The sequence below is a fragment of the Biomphalaria glabrata genome, chromosome 5 (assembly GCF_947242115.1).
Source record: "Biomphalaria glabrata chromosome 5, xgBioGlab47.1, whole genome shotgun sequence".
NCBI classification, from domain to species: Eukaryota; Metazoa; Mollusca; class Gastropoda; family Planorbidae; genus Biomphalaria; species Biomphalaria glabrata.
Window position 1 is genome coordinate 31,493,099 of NC_074715.1, and position 19,256 is coordinate 31,512,354.

At 36.1% G+C, this 19,256-nt stretch overlaps 1 protein-coding gene across 5 annotated transcripts in view; it reads left to right on the forward strand.

The window, feature by feature from the left end:
- Nucleotides 1–1,399: 1,399 nt before the first annotated feature.
- The window catches only part of LOC106065499 (uncharacterized), a 28,613-nt gene continuing 10,756 nt past the window's right edge, over nucleotides 1,400–19,256 (forward strand). For 2 of the 5 annotated variants that reach the window (XM_056028790.1, XM_056028794.1), the window contains exons 1-12: nucleotides 1,400–2,487; nucleotides 7,228–7,390; nucleotides 7,563–7,702; nucleotides 11,012–11,210; nucleotides 11,979–12,123; nucleotides 12,911–13,065; nucleotides 13,333–13,475; nucleotides 15,264–15,405; nucleotides 18,009–18,103; nucleotides 18,221–18,428; nucleotides 18,511–18,653; nucleotides 18,809–18,968. In XM_056028790.1, the coding sequence (XP_055884765.1) occupies nucleotides 7,267–7,390; nucleotides 7,563–7,702; nucleotides 11,012–11,210; nucleotides 11,979–12,123; nucleotides 12,911–13,065; nucleotides 13,333–13,475; nucleotides 15,264–15,405; nucleotides 18,009–18,103; nucleotides 18,221–18,428; nucleotides 18,511–18,653; nucleotides 18,809–18,968 (1,654 nt within the window). In that variant the 5' untranslated portion in view covers nucleotides 1,400–2,487; nucleotides 7,228–7,266. Of the gene's footprint in view, nucleotides 2,488–4,614; nucleotides 7,391–7,562; nucleotides 7,703–11,011; nucleotides 11,211–11,978; nucleotides 12,124–12,910; nucleotides 13,066–13,332; nucleotides 13,476–15,263; nucleotides 15,406–18,008; nucleotides 18,104–18,220; nucleotides 18,429–18,510; nucleotides 18,654–18,808; nucleotides 18,969–19,256 lie in introns of those variants that run through there. The other 3 variants (XM_056028791.1, XM_056028792.1, XM_056028793.1) reach the window with 3 other exon arrangements.

A 19,256-nucleotide genomic window follows, 5' to 3' on the forward strand; every position in this document is an offset into this window, starting at 1 on the left:
GTCATACGGCCAACCAGCATCTTATAGGCCCCTACCATTTCTTTGCCGATGACTCAGTTATACGATTCATCAGTACCCTCAGAGGTGTCGCATCTGGCAGAGAAAATCAGTAGTACCGTTGCAAGGGTGAGCGATTGGATGGTTGAAAATAAACTCAAGATGAACGAAGACAAGACAGAAATAACTTAAGATTGGCACTAGGAACAATGTCTCAAAAGTTGAAAGCACAGATTCTCTCTTTATCACGAACTGCCATGTTCCTTTTGTCCACGTAGTGCGGAATCTTGGAGTTTTCTTCGACTCAACACTATCTTTCGACCCACACATAAGTCAGCTCTGCAAAGGTCTTTATCTGCAGCTGCACAGATTAGGCCAGATCCAACCATATTTAACAACAGAGTCTACAAAAACGCTAGCTGTGGCATTCATACTCTCCCGCCTTGACTACTGCAACGCCGTGCTAGCAGGTATACCTGATGACAAAATAGCCAAGCTGCATCGTATACAGAACAACGCCGCTCGAATAGTCCTTAAAAAACTAGACAAGATTCTGCTACTACGCTCTTGCGCACGCTCCATTGGCTTCCCGTGAAAGCGAGAATCGATTACAAGGTCGCCACACTTTGTCATCAGTGTATATATAACAACGAGATGCCCTTGTACCTTAGCGAACTGATTACTCCATATGTCCCCCAAAGAGCCCTGCGCTCATTGGACTCAACGCTTTTAGTAGTGCCACGTTTCTCCCTCAAAAGCTACGGTCTGCGTGCTTTTTCAGTTCACGGTCCAAAGGTTTGGAACTCACTCCCCATTGATCTCAGACAGACAACATGCTACACCACTTTTAAGAAGAACATTAAGACCTATCTGTTTAAAACTTTTTTAGATTAACTGTCATTTTAGCTCTCGTGTTTTTGTTTGTAATGTTGTTACAGCGCCTTGAGCCTACATTGTGTTTGTTAACAGCGCTTTATAAATAAAATTATTATTATTATTATTATTTTGTGGTATTGGTCTCACTCTAGATTCAGCAAAAGAAACTGTTGCGATAGTAGTTTACAGTACTAGACAAGTCGTAGTGATAGTAGCAGGGTCTTCAAGCTGGTTCAACTTTAGTGCAACGATAGAGCTCGAGGACTCAAAAGCCAGGTAGCTCATTTCATTGTTTAGTGTTCCAATAGAGAAGGATTAACCCCAAACTCATTTCAGTCTCTTGTACTCAGTTCTTTCATTAATCTAAACATTGTTTCACCTCTCTCTCTCTTTATGTGTGTGTTTGTAGAGTTTTATTTTCATCATTTCTCCCCTAGCACACTTGCCGTTGGATGTCTCGCGTGCTCTACAGCCGCGCTGCCGCCATTTCGTCATATATCATGAAGCAGACTGCGCCATTGATTATACTTTGTACAAGCGACTATAAATAATCCGCACAGCGCGCGTGTGTTGTTGTGTGCTGATATATCATGTGGCGGCAATTCTTGATAGTCCCTGCTTCAAGTTACATTGTTAATTTTTTTTCTGATTGTAGGTACCTGCAGAGGGTTTAAGATATCCAGCAGGTAGGCAAACTGACCCAACGTATAGAAGACATGAGTATGGTAGGCCTAGGGACAAAACCATAGAGACAGTTCATCATCGTGATCTTGTAATTGAATATATTTCTCAACCTATTGTCAAACAATTCGGTAAGGATTTAAAATTGACCTGGTCACTTAATAGATATACGACAAAATTACGACAGAAAATATATAGTATAAGAGGGGGGCATTAAAATGAAACAATAGGTAGACAACTTAGGCTAAGAATCACAGGTTAAATTAGGCCTAATTACATAAACAACCTCTTTATCCATATCGTATTTTCAATTAGCTTGATTCAAAAGTTGTAACGAATATTTGTGAGGGAGACATTCAAACGAACTCATTTTCTTATCTAATCACGGGACTCCCCCCCCCCACACACACACCTTTTTTCCCAAAACCACAGAATCACACAGTATCGAGAGAATCTAATATAAGATAATGTTCAAATAGTCAGATCAGATCACGCGCCTTCTCCCTCATCACAGATCTAGTACACACACACTCTTAGTACTCTTACGAAAACGAGATAGCCAACTGCTGTAATTTTAGTTTTTAATGTTACTCATTCAGTCTTTACTTTCTACTTTCTGGATTTGGCTTTAAGGAAGAGAATTAAGGTTAAGTTGACAGCAATGATATAACATGATATAAGCCTTGTTATGAAATTCGAACAAAGCTATTGCTATGTTTTATGTTTAATTGAGAATACCCCGCCGCACCCCCTGAAGTTGTACAAGCAGCACAAAGCAACTTTCAAACGTAAAAACAGTGCCAGCTCACGTTACTCCACGTGTGTTGGACCCATCGACCCATAATGTCTGTGAGAACGTATTGTGCTGTATCTGCCCCAGTCATCAGTTCTTAAGATAAAATCTGGGCACCTCAATAAAAAGCAAAAACTAAGGTAAGACCTCAGACCTATATAGATTATAGATCTATACAATTTTATATATGTATGGCTATGCGTAATATATATACCCACTTAAACACAAAATTGAATCAAATCGCACGGTAGATTGAACATGTAGCACTGATATTAGTCGTAGTGAGAATGGAGAGTACATTTACTATAGCGAGCCATGACTTCATTTCAATACGATCACAATTGATCAGCAGTCTTATACTTTCATCATCAACAACAACGTTATCTAAATATAGATTTTTAGGACATTGTCTAGACCACGCACTTTCTCCATGGCAACACCGCCATCGATCTGAACATGTTGTTTATCTGTTTCTTGTTATTTTGACTGGCAATATTAATTTTGTTGGGGAAATACAGAAATACGCCTGCCTCCTTTTATTTATTTATTTTTTTTTTTTTTTGCCGTCTCATATTATTAACCGAAATATTCCCCCAATATAGATCTACCGGATCTACTATCAGATATGCTTTAAAGTATTTTTTTCGATTAAAAATATACATTTTGTGCTTTTTAGATAACCTACTCCCCTGATAGTTACAATCATAGACATAAATAAATATAGACTGGCCGATTAAAGAGTTTTATGAAACGAAAATTTGTGACTTGCAATTTTGTGTACTTTATTATACAGCATTTATGAGCAGTCTAAAAGATAAGTATTCATATCTATTTCAGCCACACACCTATATAAGTATTACATATATTATAAATAAGGAGGCAGTGTAGTTTCGTTTAATCTCTAAGAATGAAGATTATGCAATTTTTCATAATTCGGAAATCCGAATACAATAGATATACATGTTTTCAAGTTACATGAAGTTACTTCCATCGACCAGTCTATATTTATTTATGTCTATGTGTTTTGTTTAATCTCTAAGAATAAAGATCATGAATTTTTTCATAATTCGGAAATCCGAATACAATAGATATACATGTTTTCAAGTTACATGAAGTTACTTCCTTCGGCCAGTCTATATTTATTTATGTCTATGTGTTTTGTTTAATCTCTAAGAATAAAGATCATGAATTTTTTCATAATTCGGAAATCCAACAACAATAGATATACATGTTTTCAAGTTACATGAAGTTATTTCCTTCGGCCAGTCTATATTTATCCATGTCTATGGTTACAATAAATATGAGAAATCAAATGCATTTGTTTTCAGCCTCAATGCATAGGCTAATTTTTTTTTTCAAATGCTTGCAGTTTTATTGATTGCTCGTTTATCAATATTGATTTTGGTTGCAAACTGGTTACCAGTATTAAGGTAGGCCTACACCATGAGGTGTATAGAATGTAAACACCACAGCGGTGTTGCAGTATTAAGGTAGGCCTACACCATGAGGTGTATAGAATGTAAACACCACAGCGGTGTTGCAGAGGTAGGCCTACACCATGAGGTGCATAGAATGTAAACACCACAGCGGTGTTGCAGAGGTAGGCCTACACCATGAGGTGTATAGAATGTAAACACCACAGCGGTGTTGCAGTATTAAGGTAGGCCTACACCATGAGGTGTATAGAATGTAAACACCACAGCGGTGTTGCAGAGGTAGGCCTACACCATGAGGTGTATAGAATGTAAACACCACAGCGGTGTTGCAGAGGTAGGCCTACACCATGATGTGTATAGAATGTAAACACCACAGCGGTGTTGCAGTATTAAGGTAGGCCTACACCATGAGGTGTATAGAATGTAAACACAGAGTATATTGCCTAGTGATTGCGTGGACGTTGGGCGAGTAGCATACAGGAGCAAACAAAACACTTACAATAGCACGTCATTTGAACTCTTTTAGACTGCATCCTTACAAGTAGTTACAAGCCTAAAATAGTTGACAGAATTGCTCCAGCAGTTGTTGTGGGCTAATGTTGACCCTAGTTCCAATAAATATCGCACTATCTAACAACGTCTTATTTGATTCCATTAGGTCTGGTTTGACTACAGTTAGGATCAAGCTGAGAATAAGGCCTGTCAACACCAAAGAAAAAAAAATCAGTTCGATTTGTTTCAACTCCCCCATCCCGCTCTTTCCCAAAGCCAAGCCATATCACCCTGAGACTTATTCAAATATACAATTGTTTTTCTTTGAATAAACAATTCTGAGGAAAATAATATTAATTGAATACTGTTTAATATTTAAAAAAAAAACTCACTTATTCTACTTATAATAGTTATAAGCGTTTCAGCAGTGTCAATTCACGTAAGCCTACTGCGCCTTCTTTGTAAAAAGGTATTTCTAAGAACTGCATATACGGTATTTCTAAGAACTGCATATACGGTATTTCTAAGAACTGCATATACGGTATTTCTAAGAACTGCATATACGGTATTTCTAAGAACTGCATATACGGTATTTCTAAGAACCCTGCCCTGCCTCACCCAAAGTAAATATATCTTGGAAACCTACCCCTCCCTTTTTTTAGTGTAGGCCATACTCCTAGGTGTACAATTTGTTTGACCGCAGGCTGAAGGAACCTCTCCACTAAAATATATTTTCTATATCCTGACCAGTTAATTCAGCTGTGACTGAATAATGAACAACCTTGGTGAGATTAACAACTGAACATTTAATAATGAAACATAATTATTTACATTGAGAAATGTTTCTAAATATAGCACTATACTCATAAATAGAGCTCATAAATATACATGGTACTATTTAATAAATAACATCTTTATATCTTTATAATTAATAGAAACTAATAAGACAGCCACTCCGCATCTTGTGTTTATATGACGCCTTAGTACTCTAGTCCGCCATTGCCACAGTAGTGCAGTGCCCAAATACTGCCTGCGTAACTTGGCTCACTTAAAGGAACAAACGCCCTTGCATTGATTACTACACGAGCTAACTCAAAGAAGCAACTACGACAAAGACAGCATCTAGATGTAGGCCTATTAATCAAATCCCCCCACCCCCGTCTAAGAGCATCCCGTAGGTTTGTATAGGCCCTAGTTATGAGAGCCCAGGAAGTGAGGAGTTGATCAGTCCTCTCCACACCTTTCTGCCTGTTATGTCACTTAATGCTTTGAAACTATTTATAAAGTTAAGAAAAACAACAACTATGGTTGGCCTCTATGGGAGTAGGGGCCCTGGTCGGTCAATAGATTCGCTTATGCCTAAAATTACCCTGTCAGAAAAAAACTAAACGGGGGACAAAACGTCAAACCATGAAAAAGAAAAGAATTAAAAAAAAAAAAAAGCTTACATTAAGCCGGTACTTGTATCAAATAGTTTGGATCAATCATGTCATTCAATTAATAATAGCTCTAGAGTAACATAAAAAGGCATTTATAAAAATAAAAAAATTTGGGGAATGACCTGAATTGGAACGTATGTCTCAAGCCTTCTCATACATCTCAAGCCAGCACGGTAACCACTCTACTAGATGAGAGCTTATGAACATGGAAGATAATACATATAAGTATGTGCAGCCGAACATTGCGGGCCACATGAGGAGGCACAAAACCCCAATGCAAAGCCCTCAGTCCCCTGGATGGCAAAAGTAGTCATCATCGAAACCCGATGGACAAACTGTATAATATATATATGTGTGTTTCTATTATATCTTGTTCTCTGCTTCTGGGCACTAACCTAAGTTTTCCTAACGATATTGGGTTTTATATTGGCTACTGCTTTTATCTGTGTATTTTAAAGATATCATGGACCAATGATAATATCATAATCTACTACTAATCTAGGTCTCTTGGTTATGAAGAGATCTAATGTATTGTTTAATCTAGTTGGTTTTTTAATGATTTGATCTAAAATTAGATTGGGTAAAGTTTCTACGAAAAGCTCATTTTATGTCCTTAAGGTTTTGGTGTTTATCTATGGTTGGTGTTTTAAGGTATTTTGGTATTAATTCTTTAGTAGGTTTATTTAATGAGGGTGTTGTATTAGTTTTAGCAAATTTAACAGGAGTGGATCTGGCTAGCGGTTGGTAAGTTTGGTTTGAAATGCTGTTTAGGATGCTGTATGGGTTAGAAGTGTCTGCATTAAAGGAGTCTAACAGTCCTGATGTAAACTGAGGTAACCCACTCGGTTAACAGTGCCACAATGCGTCTTTGTTGCCTAAGGCATGATACGCAGCCACACAGGTGTATTCATATGAAGACATGATGTGTGGTACCATTCACCACAGGTGTCACATTGAATGACTTTCTGTTTCATAGTGCATACTTTTTTTTTACTGCTCTCAACCTTAAGAGTATGTTTATCAGTTGTCTATAAATGTGATCTGATTGTAAACAATTAACCGTCATCTGTCGTCTATATTACGGTTGCCTTATGTTTCGTACACCACCGACACCATGTTTAGTTGGCCTATGATACAATTTTTTAAAACAATCAGTGAACATCTCATTATCTTGCGCTAGGCGGAAGTCGCTACTTTATTCTATTGAACTCACGCACCTTTTCGCGCCATATCAACACATGGCTAATCACGGGCTAGTTCCATCGGCTAATGAAGAGTTTGTTTTCAAAGAGGGAATAATGTTTGATAATCAGGAAAAGTGCTGTTTTCCTTTATTCAAAATAAATTAATCATTGGCTTATAATCATTTTTAAGAACGAAATCTAAGCTTTGTGATTCTTGGTATTGCTAAAACCATGTGAGGCATGGGCGTACCTAATGTGCCGGACGATATATACACATAGTCATTATATTTGATTATATGCAAACTAGCTGAAACATTATTTTTCTGCAGATTCTTACTGAGTTTAGTTTTAGAGAAACACATTTAGCTATGAGGTGGTCCTGGATGTTTACGATTGTGCTACTGTATTTTGTGTTACTCTCAAAATTGAGCTGTTTCCCTTCTTTGAAATACAGTTTTACGGATTTCATGAAGTCAAACAATTTGGATAGAAGTAAGTACAGACTCCTACAGACCTATACCTATACACATCTAGTTCAGTACAAGTTACAAAATTATGAGCCTACTTGCTATAAACTACATAGGCCACATCTAGTCGTGTCATTTTGGACATGATTTGATTTTTAATTTGCAAATAAACTTTCAAATTTGATTTTTTTTCAAAGCAAGATATACAACAATGTCCAATATTTCCTATGTCTATTTTGGAGACACACTGAACATCAACTGCACGTTGTCAGCAAAGTTTACTGGGAAAGGATTGAATGCAAGTCATATATGTTTTAAATGGACTGATCCCTCTAAGGTACTTATCTTTTGGAATCGAATTTATTAGTAATTTCCAAAACGTCTTTACCTAATCTGTGAAAAATAATCTTGCTACTTGAATATCTTAAAAGTCCAACAAGAAGTTACATCTGTACCCAAAAAAAAAAAAGTGTAAGCTAATAAGACTCCAAAAAAATTACAATGTGGGGGGGGGGGGGGAACTCCGTGAGGAAAAAGAAAAGAATGATGTTTAACAACAATGAAAGATGTGAGACGTTTACAGTTAACATAAACACACAGATAGTTTGATTCTATTAATACTATTATTAAAAGGCTGGATGAATACCTCCCAGCTAGAAAACTAGTGGATGGAGATGCAGAAGACGTATCCAGACTATCTGATGAAGCTGGCCTCTCCACCAACCGACAAAACATTCAACGCTTTCATCCCCTTCCCCCTTGGTGTCGCCCAACGACCCCAGACATTTGAGGGCAGCACAGATTGTTGTGGTCACTGACTCAAAATCTGTACTACAGGCTTTGCAAAGCCCCGGACCATGGCCCCCCAATATCAACACTGTCATTATGGCTTCACATAACATTAAAGAACGCTATGGCACCCCTGTAATAATGCAGTGGGTACCGAGTCACATAGGTGTGACTGGCAACACAATTGCAGACTCTTTGGCCCACCAGGGAGGGCAAATTCCACCCACTGAACAAGCTGTAAGCTTTCATCAAGCCCTGGCTATAATACAAAAAACAGAAATGGAAAAGTGGTTTGAGTGCTGGGACAAGTCCCAAAAAGCCCGTGGAGTCTGGGAGCGCATGAGGCGCCCTGACCGCACTTCCCCGTGGTGGAGGCTGTCCAGGCCTGAGCAAGCTATTATAGTACAGTGCAGGACAGACCATTGTCCTGTTGGCTCATATTTGTCGCGGCTATGGCCAAATTTTGATTCATGGTGCCCCCGCTGCGGGAAAGAAGAGGAAACCGCGCCTCATATTCTGTTTGACTGCCCCAGACTTGCTGATCTCCATCTCGACAGGTCTGGGAAACCAAAAATTCTCGACCTGTATGGCGACATTTATGCACTACGCAAGACAACAGAGTTTCTGTCCAGGGCTTTTGCAAGAGAGTATTTGAGCCTCTCAAGCCCTCACTCAAATGGAGTTTGATGATGATGATGATTAATACTATTTATATTATATTAGGCCTAATCTTTCCAGCCTGTCCACTATTCAGGCAACCATGTCTCACAGCAGGTCCACACGCCAGTTTTAAGACAACTATGACATCTCTTTAGCTCCTGTTCTAGAACTACTGACTCCACTACATCGCTATCTTATCTTATAAAATACAGACATTAATTCAAAAAAGAATATGATTACGAACTAGGTCAATCTAGTCCTGCATGTTAATCAATGACTTAAAATCTGACAAGTCGTCGCTAGGGCAGAAATAGGTGTTAATTTGTCACAGATAATTAATATAAATTACTATACACATTAATTAATAATAACAATAATAATCACAGAGACTTTGTTTTTATACACGTAGACATAGAACTATCTTTTTTAATTACGCCACTTCCTACTTTCTCACAAAACATTCACAACAAACAATGACGCAATACAAACATATTAGCACATCTTTCCTTTTAATGAAACCCCATTCAGAAGCAAACTTTCTATATTGATAGCTGTTGAATGGCATATTGTCGCTCACTATTTCTTCTGGTATGCCAAGTCTAGCAAAAATACCTTTCAATGCCCTGATAACACATTCTGCTGTTTTGTTCTCCAGTCGTTTTATTTCAGGATATTTGGAGAAATAGTCCACAACTAGCAAGTAGTCATTGTTCCGCCATTCAAACAAATTTGTCGCAACCTTTTTCCATGGTCTGTCTTGTACAGCATGAGGTAGCAATTTTTCCTTCACATTATTTCTTTTGAACGTTGTTTATGTTGAGCATTTCTATGTTGTCGAAAAAATATCTTTGGACAATCCTGGCCAAAACACACTCTGTCTTGCCTTCGATGTGGCTTTCTCAAGACCAAAATGACCTGTATACAACTTATCGAGAATTCCATTTCTCATACTTGAAGGAATTATAATTCTATTCTTATAAAACAATATTCCATTCTCTTCATGAATACTGTCTTTAAATGACCACTGCACATTTACTGCTTCATGCACTTGATTTTTTAACTTTGGCCATCCTTTTCTGACATAATTGCTCAATAACTTCAGTTTAACATCAGATTCAGTTTTGCAACGAATTTCTTTTATATTCTGATCACTTCCTGGAAATTTTTCTGTTTGCGCTTTGAGTTGTCATAAGCATATCATCATCTGATCTCGATTGCTCTTGGCCACGTAATAGTTTATCATCTTCATGCAATTGAGAACCTGACGTATAAGTTGTTGTTAGTTGATTTCTCTGCATCAACTCTCGTGGAACTTCATTCTGTCGCATGACATCATGTACTTCGACGTTTTCTTTTGCTTCAATTAGTTTTAAAGCAATAGATGTATTCATACCTAAAACTGGGTTTATTTCTTTCTTGATCACATATATATTTTATCTGACTTACACATCGTCGACTTTAATGATTCATCACCTAATGCTCGTTGGGTAGTATTTGAGTGCTTTAACTGACTATCAGTTTCTAAAGTGTTCCACGTTGACTCTGATATCACATTAGCTTGTGCTCATGTGTCAGTCTTCATTTTGACTATTTTCCCCATAATATTGACATCAACCATCCGAACTTTGACATTGTTGTCAGTACCAATTACCTCAGACCACAACTCATTTACTTGGCTTGCTTGACTTTCATCTTCCAGTAAATCAACAGCCGTGAAGTGTTTCGAACGACATTTTGCAGCGAAATGATTTCTCTTTTTAAATTTTGGGCATGTCTGTGCGAAAGCTGGGCAATCGTATTTTCCATGAGATCTACCACAAGATCTGCAATCTCTAATGATACTTGTTACAGGATTCTTTGCCATTTTTTCTTGTGAGCTTTTGACTGGCTTTCTATCTTCTGTCTTCTTCAATTTATTAGCAGCATCTACATGTAGTTCTTTCATATCTATCATTTGGTTCTGGGGCTTTAGTTGTTATAAGCTGAATGACTTTTCAAAGTCAAATCACATGCCTCACACTCAATGCACATTATTCACTATCTTCCATTTCTTTTTTTTTTTTTTTTTAAATAAAACGTAAACAAAAAGTGTATTTTTTAAAAGAAGATTCAGTAACTGAACTAAATGTTAAGATGAACTTCTTTGAGCTAGACATTTATATTGTCTCATTAATAGTGTCATTATTCTACATTTCAGCCAGCTGGCAATGTATGTGTATATGATGGATCAGAAACACACATATCCAGCAATATCACATCACAGTTAGTCATCACTAATGTCACAAAGACTGGGAAGGCTGTATTCTACTGTTACGTTGAACAATGTGACAAAAAGTGTTTGGTGGGCGAGTCCGCAGACTTTCTAGTTGGCATATCCAAAGACATTCGAATGCAATGTTGGTACACTTTGCTCAAATTGAAGTCGAATAACTTAAACAGCTTCGGTTTGACTTTGTTGATAACTGACTTGCTTTTTAAAAAGCTAACATGTTATATTTGTGTATATAGATCTAGATTAATCAGGAAGAAAGAAAAAAGATTTTTGTTTTAAATCTTCAAGACATGCTCTTATATTGTTTTAGTGCCCATAAAAATATTTGTTTTTACCATTTGAGACTTTTTAGACATTTTATTAAAATGTTTTGTCTCTATAATGTGAAATGTTTAATTCCTTTTTTAAAGTGATAATTAATTTATTATTATTTTCTTTTTTAAAAAAAGAAAAGAAAAAAATAAGTAGCCCCTTCCCCCCCCCCCCCCCCCCACATAAATTTACAGAGTCCATATTTTTGGAAGTTTTAAAATAATTTTAAAAAGGACTAAAACTTAATAATAATTATTATACTAGGCCTAATTGATGCAGCGAGCCTAGATCTATAGAAAAATTATATTTATATTTTTTTCTTTCAACCTAATCAAGGTAAAAGCTCTTAAATTAAATGCATAATTATTTATATACACTGGTTATAAAATAAAGTTTTGACTCCTAAAAAAGTTTATGATCATCCCAAATAAATGCTAAATGTGTAAAGACTTCTATATATTGTAGATTTTTAAGACTACATTGAATATGCATTTCTATCAGCATAAGACTATTGCAGATAGCCCAAGATAGTAGATTTATAGTCTAAAATATAAAATTGTATACTTTTGGTTTCTTAAAGATAAACCACACAAAGTGACCAATGTGACTTGTACTCTTCTCTACTTGGATGAGTATGTTGAGTGTTATTGGCATCACCCAGTACCATATAACAGAGAATTGAATAATGTTACAATCAGTTGTACATTAGTTATTGTTGACATCATGTAGGTATTTAAAACAATAACACACCATTAGAATAAGGCATTATTGTTGATATCACTTAGATCTTTTGTTCATAGGCTAACATTTTTGGTCTTATTGGTTCACAATTATATCTTCAAATTATTCTTCTTATCTTATATGATACAGATGTTACTTCAAAAAAAGAAGATGATTACGTCCTCTGTGTCATGCATTTAGTCATGCAATTTAACCAATGACTTAAACTCTGCCAAGTCACTGGTTTTCCATGCTCTAATAACACTAGGGAAGAAGGAGCTTTTGTACAAATTTGTCCAAGCATATGGAACGAGGAATGTGCATTTATCTTTGTGTCTTTCTGAGTATTTTATTAAATTTTGTTTTTGTATTTGAAGATTATGGTTCAGTGTTTTATGTATAATTGCTACTTTACTTTTAAATCTTCTATCCTGAAGGCTTTCTAAATTTAGTGATTTTAGTAAAGGTGTTACTCTAGTCAAATGTGAATATTCATTTGTTATGAATCTCACTGCTCTATTTTGTGTCTGTTCCAGTTTCTTAATGTTTTCTTGAGTTGAGGGGTCCCAAACAGAGGATGCATATTCTATTATTGGCCTAACCAAGGTTAAATGACATTTTAGTTTTTATGTTCTTATTTGATTTATAGAAATTTCTTCTAATAAACCCTAATGCTTTGTTTGATTTTTTTATAGTTTCATCAATATGGGGATTCCATGACAGTTTTTCATTTATTAAATATTTGCTTCAAAATCTGCTTAAAATCTAAATGTTGTTTTTTTCTGTTCTCAGAAATAAATCTTCCTCTTGTTCTGACCTAACATTCAATGGATGCCGTTGGGGCAATGTTGAAAGGAATAAGAAGCACATTCTTCAGATCAATGTGACCAACAGATGGCCCGGAGATAGCGCTACCACAGTCTTTGAGTTTATACCTTTAAATGAAGGTTTTATATCATTTTATTTATGTTTCTATCATCTAAGTGATATGGTATATTATGCAGAATTTTAATATATCAATAGCTTTGATATTGTGAGGGGTTAAATTCCCATGAATCTTAATTTTCGCACCTCATTAACTAAATGCAGCATATTCTTTTATATATCTTAAACTTATATCTCATTTTTTGTTTAAAATGTTTTGCAAAAATAATTTGACCCACAACAACAACAGTAAACAAATAAACCTTCATGAAGAAAACATTTTGTTACAGTCAAACTATCAGCTCCACAAAATGTAAAGGTAAATGTGCTGGACAAAACAGATTGCTATAACATCACATGGACTCAAAATAAAGTGGACAGATTCAGTAAGTTTCACATCTTTTATCAAGGCCCAGGGGATAATAATTGGAAGGTAAGTATTAATATAAGTTAGTATTTCTCACAACAAAAAGCCAGATAAAGTAGCAACATTTGAAATTTGTTGGATTTGTTTATTAACACCATCTTTGTCCTTTGTATTCTTCATCAAACATAAGGCCTCAGTAAAACTAAACTATACTCTCTCTTGCTTGTCTATTAATGGCTTACTACCTTATCCCTTTTATTTTGCATTAAATAACATTACTTTTTTTCCTTAATCAGTAATATTTACCAATTTTTCTGCACAATAAGATAGAGTTAGTCATAAAATATACAGTATGTAACATGTTGGCAGTGATGTGATATTTTGATTCACAGGATATTTAATCATCTCACTAATATATTTGACAGCTTGAAGACTTATCTGGCTATTTGAAATTAAAAGGGACTATTGAATTCCTAACTCTAACCCAAAAAAATAAAAAAGTAAAGTACCCCTTTCAGGCCTTGTGATTTATGTCAAATGATGTAAAGGTTATCTGTTTCTATAGCAGATGGCTAATGAGGGTGCCATGTTGCCAATACAATGACCAACAGCATTCATTTTCCTCCATTTATGTTGGGTATCTATTACAGTTGGGTGGACTCAGGGGCATCCTTAAAAATCCTAAAATTCAAAATCCCAGTCTTCATTGAGATTTGAACCCAAAACGTCTCTGTTATGAAAGCAAGTTCTTTACAACTCAACCAAAACATACCTGAAAAGAAACAAAAATTATATAAAAATGAACCTTGAGACAATAATGAAGAAAGCCCTGATGTAATAATGGAGAAACACCTATAGGCAATAATGGAAAAACACCTAGAATCTTAGATGCATTAATGGGGAAACATCTAAAGGCAACAATAGAGTAACACTTAGCGATGATAATATAGAAACATCTACATGCAATAATAAAGAAACACCTAGACCAATATTGGAGATATACTTAGTAGTAATAATGAAGATATCATTAGAGGCAAAAATAGAGAAACCTTAATTCAGATCCTGATTTTACATTGGGAAATTGTGCTGCACATGAGAATAATCTAACAGTAACATAGAATAAGATTAAAATGAATGTATCTTGCAGATCATTGACTAGTGCATAGTTTTGAAATAAACTTGTATGATCAACTTTTTATCAATTTGAAAAGAAAGACAAAGGAAGTATATATTCTTGTATGCATTTACAACTTATTCCAATTTTAAAGACCACATTTCTATAAGTTTAGTGTTACCTTTAAAAGTGAGAGTGAGTGGTTTAAAGGTGAGAGTGAGTGGTTCCCATTTGCTTTGACAAGACATAAAAGCACATTTATGCAATCCAGAAATGTCTTACTTTTAATAGGAATGGCTGTTGTAAAACATTGCTGGACTACTGAGTGGCGTCACTTGGGTGGATGTGACCCAATGCAGTCTGGTCGCAGTGTAAACCCTTCCCCTTGCAAGTAATCAGTGGCAATGGCCTACAAGTCTTGAAAGTCTTGATTGACATTATGACTGACATTATGATAAAGACTTGAATGTCAGTAGCTTTACAACCAACCAACATTACATTAGATGAAATGACAGTCAACATTACATTAGATTGAATAAGTGGTCCACACTACAGTACCTCAAATTTAATTACAAGCTGCCCACATTACTTCAGTTCAAATGACACTGAAAATAATTAAAATATATATGTTGTAAACATTCTATAGAATAAATTATGGTTTTTCTTAATTGTAGTTTTCTGTTGTTAATTAAAGTGCCTATTAATTTTAGAGTTCAAATTCTCTTTCAATCTTCTAATAGGCTGTCGCTACAAATGTGTCACAAACGTTTTGGAAGATTTGTGAAGATCTGCAACCATTCACTACTTACAACTTTTCAGTGAAAAGTCAGTCTAAATATTTGAGTGATGGCAGTATTGTTACTTATACCACACCAGAAAAAGGTAAACAAAAGTTAAATTACAAAAGTGTGTGTGCGTTATCAATATAGCTTCTTCTACGTAGTCGAAGATGAGCACATTTTTCATTTCCTATGGACTCGATGGTGACTGTAAAGTCCAATCCTCGCTTTAAAAAGCCGGCCGCATACGTGGCATGGGTGGGTTAGGTCAGTTGCAGATAGGCCTGCTTCTTCTCTCAGCTTTCTGTTGGTTCGGCGCTCCTTCACCCTGGCCACTCTTCTTGCTTCACATCTTGAGACTCACAGCTTCACGCTATGAGGAGCGATCGAGAGCTAGTGCCTCCCAGCCGTGAATGTCGATATCGCATTCCTTGAAGGAGCTCTTGAGAGTGCCTTTGTAGCACTAGTATTGGTCTCCTGCACACAACTCCCCATACAGAAGTCGTTTGGGAAGGCGTTTGTCTGGCATGCGAACTACATGTCCTGCCCATCGAAGTTGGGATCCCTTTACTGTCGCGTTGATACTGTACATGTTGGACAGCCTTAAGATTTCTGTGTCTGGTATGTGGGCGGACCAATGCACCGTATGGATACTCCTTAGACAGCGTAGCTTTTTGGTGTTACAGGAATATAGGGTCCAGGACTCTGATGCATATAGGAGTGAGGAGTATAGCATATAGCACTGCAGACTTTCAGTTTTGTGGATATGCTGAGTCCTCTCCATTGTAACACTTGTTCTTGAAGTCTGCCAAAAGCAGCACTGGCACGAGCAACACGGAAGTCAACCTCATCATCTAGGTTGGCATTTGCTGATATGGTGCTTCCCAAATAGACAAACTTTTTGACGTTTGCTAATTTCTGGCCATCTATGACAATGTCTGGCTCTGAGACAGATTTATTTGGAGGAGTTTGGTGCAGCACTTCTGTCTTTTTAACATTTATGGTGAGGCCAAAATTTTTGCAAATTAGCGAAGATGGACAGGCTCTTTTGAAGGTCTTCTTCGTTTGCGGCATTAAGGGCACAGTCATCTGCGAATAGCACGTCTCTGATGCAGTCGTAGTTTACCTTGGTCCTTGCCTTGAGTCTCTGAGCATTGAATAAACTTGCATCGGTGCAATATCGTATGCCAACTCCGATACTTTCTGGTAGATTTCTGTTAGTTTTGCTGTTAGCTCTGAACTTCCAATTGAGTATATTTTAGCAGGGATGGAGTCTAGTCCCGGTGCCTTACCAGTTGAGAGGTTAGATATTGCAGGCATTAGTTCATTTAGCTGGGGAGGGTCAGCGAGTGAACGGTTTATTGGGACTTGTTCCAGGCGTGCGATGGTTTCGGCGCTAATGCTTGATGGACAGTTAAGGATGGTACTGAAGTGTTCAGCCCAGCGAACAAGTATATCCTCCTTGTCTGTGAGAAGTTTGTTTCCATCAGCATTGAATATGGGGGATGAGCCATTTTGCTGAGGACCATAAAAAGCTTTGAGCTGAAAAACATTTTTGCATTTTTACTGTCAGCATAGACTGGATTTCTTCTGCTTTTTTGTTATACCATGACTCCTTCATGAGCCTCAGATTTCGCTGGACCTCTCCTTTGGCACTAGTGTAGCATTCTCTGCTTTGGGGGCAAGCTGGATTACCTAGAAAGGCCTTAAAGCAATGTTGCTTGTGTGTTGAAAGCTGTTCAATTTGCACATTGTTTTCGTCAAACCAATCTTGGTGCTTGCGTTTTGGCTGACCGAGAACGCTGCTAGCCAAAGAATACACAGAATCCCTTAATTTATTCCAGCTGTTTTCCACATCCTTGTTCATGCGCAGGGTTTTAATTTCACTGTCTAGTTTATTGATGAGCTCTTGCTTGATATCTGGGTCAGTGAGCTTACCAACATCTAGGCGCTTTGCATGCTTGCATTCTTGGGGCCGTCTAGGTGGTTTGATGCTTATTTTTAACTTAGATAAGATTAGGCGATGATCAGTCCAACAGTCAACTTCGCATAAAGCTTTGGTGACTTTGACGTCTTGTCTATCAGACTGTCTGACAATGATGAAGTCTATTTGATGCTTGGACCTGGGATGCATCCATGATGTCTTTTTTCTGCGAGGTAGCTGGAAAAGGGTATTTGTTATTGTCAGCTTGTGGACTGTGCACATTTCTAGTAACAATGCACCATTGCTATTGCAGTAACCAATTCCGTGTCTGCCCAGGATATTACTCCAGGTTTTCCAGTCAGAGCATACCCTGGCAAAAGTGTGTGTGCGCATTACCAATAACCATTACATAATGTTATATCCCATTATTTAAATATATTAAAATAATCTTGAAATGCTATGCTCTTTGACTATAGCAGCTTTAAATGTAAACCATTGTTCTTTAAAAAAAACACTTTAATTTGAATTATTTTTATCTATAAAAGTTAAAAACAAAGTGAAGAATAGATGTAGGTAGACATTTACTGATGGTTGCCTAGTCCTGTGCTCTTGTCACAATGGTTCTGAGTTTGAACTCAGTCCTCCCTTTCTGCCATCCTGTTCAAGTATTTAGCTAAGAAGTACTAAGTGCTACTTATGAACAAAAGTTTGATAAATTCACTAGAACAATTTTTTTTCTTATATTTTGACTTGTAGATTTCAAACTTTTGTTTTTGTTCAAGCTCCATTGACTGGACCTGAAGCAGTAAATGGCAGCTACATCACTGAGGAATGTAATGAGCAAGATGGTCAAAGAAATGTAACACTCTATTGGAGAGTAAGAAAATGTTGAAATGTGGTATATAAATTATTTGTTTATTTTTAATATCCTAAAACAATATCATGCCTCAAAAATAGTTGAACCTATTTAATTTTCTGCAAACTTGATTTGAAGGATTTAAACAAGAAACATCAAAATGGTGAAATAAAGCAATATCTAGTGAAATATCAAGATGTTACAAAGTCAGTTCCCAGGGGAAACTATAAAATTACATTGAGAGTCTCCTGTTCATCACCTGCTACTGTAAGACTGTTTGCAGTAAACAATGCTGGGCCCTCAGAGAATCCAACTATTTTGTCCATTGCTCCTTACCAATTTCAAGGTAAATTTTTTAAGCTTATTTTTATCTTAAATGTACATTGACATTGCAACACAGTCTTCTATATTAATGACTCTTTCTGCAGTACCTTTGGAAACAAAATTGTCATTATCTGTGGAGCTCACTAACAGTACATCAGTTCAAATTGTTTGGCAATCTACACACAATAATGAATTGTTAAATTTTGTTGTCTTTTGGGAGAACACTGCTGAAAACTATAGATACCAGGTATAGAATAACTTCTTGTATAGCTAACATTTAAGTTTAAATGAAACTTATCACTTTATTCCAAATAAATATACTTTCTTAATATTAATTTAACCAAATGTTACAAGATACCATTGAAATCATATTCAACTTTATATTTTGTATTCCTCTGACAGGGTCCTATTTCTTGGATACGTGTACCTAAGCACCAATACTACATGAACATTGCCATAAATAATTCTCTTCAGTATAACTTTGGCTTAGCAGTATCAGATGAAAGCAATCAATGGACATCACCTATTGCATGGACTGATTGTTTTTATGAGCCAATACCATGTAATTATTTAATTATGAAATAAAAAATAAATAACTGAAAAGTTATATTTTATCATGACTTAAAAGCATTTATTAAATAATGTATTAACATACTTATCATTTCAAATTCTTATGTTTCTTTTTGTCCATGAATATCATGTTTAAAAAATAAATATTTCCCATATTGTTGTAATAATGCAGAAAATTTTTTAATGTAATTATGTTAAATAAGTTTATATTTAAACCAAAAATTATGTTCTATCCAAAACATTTCTTTGTTTTTATTCAATATATTTCCACAGTCTTGGT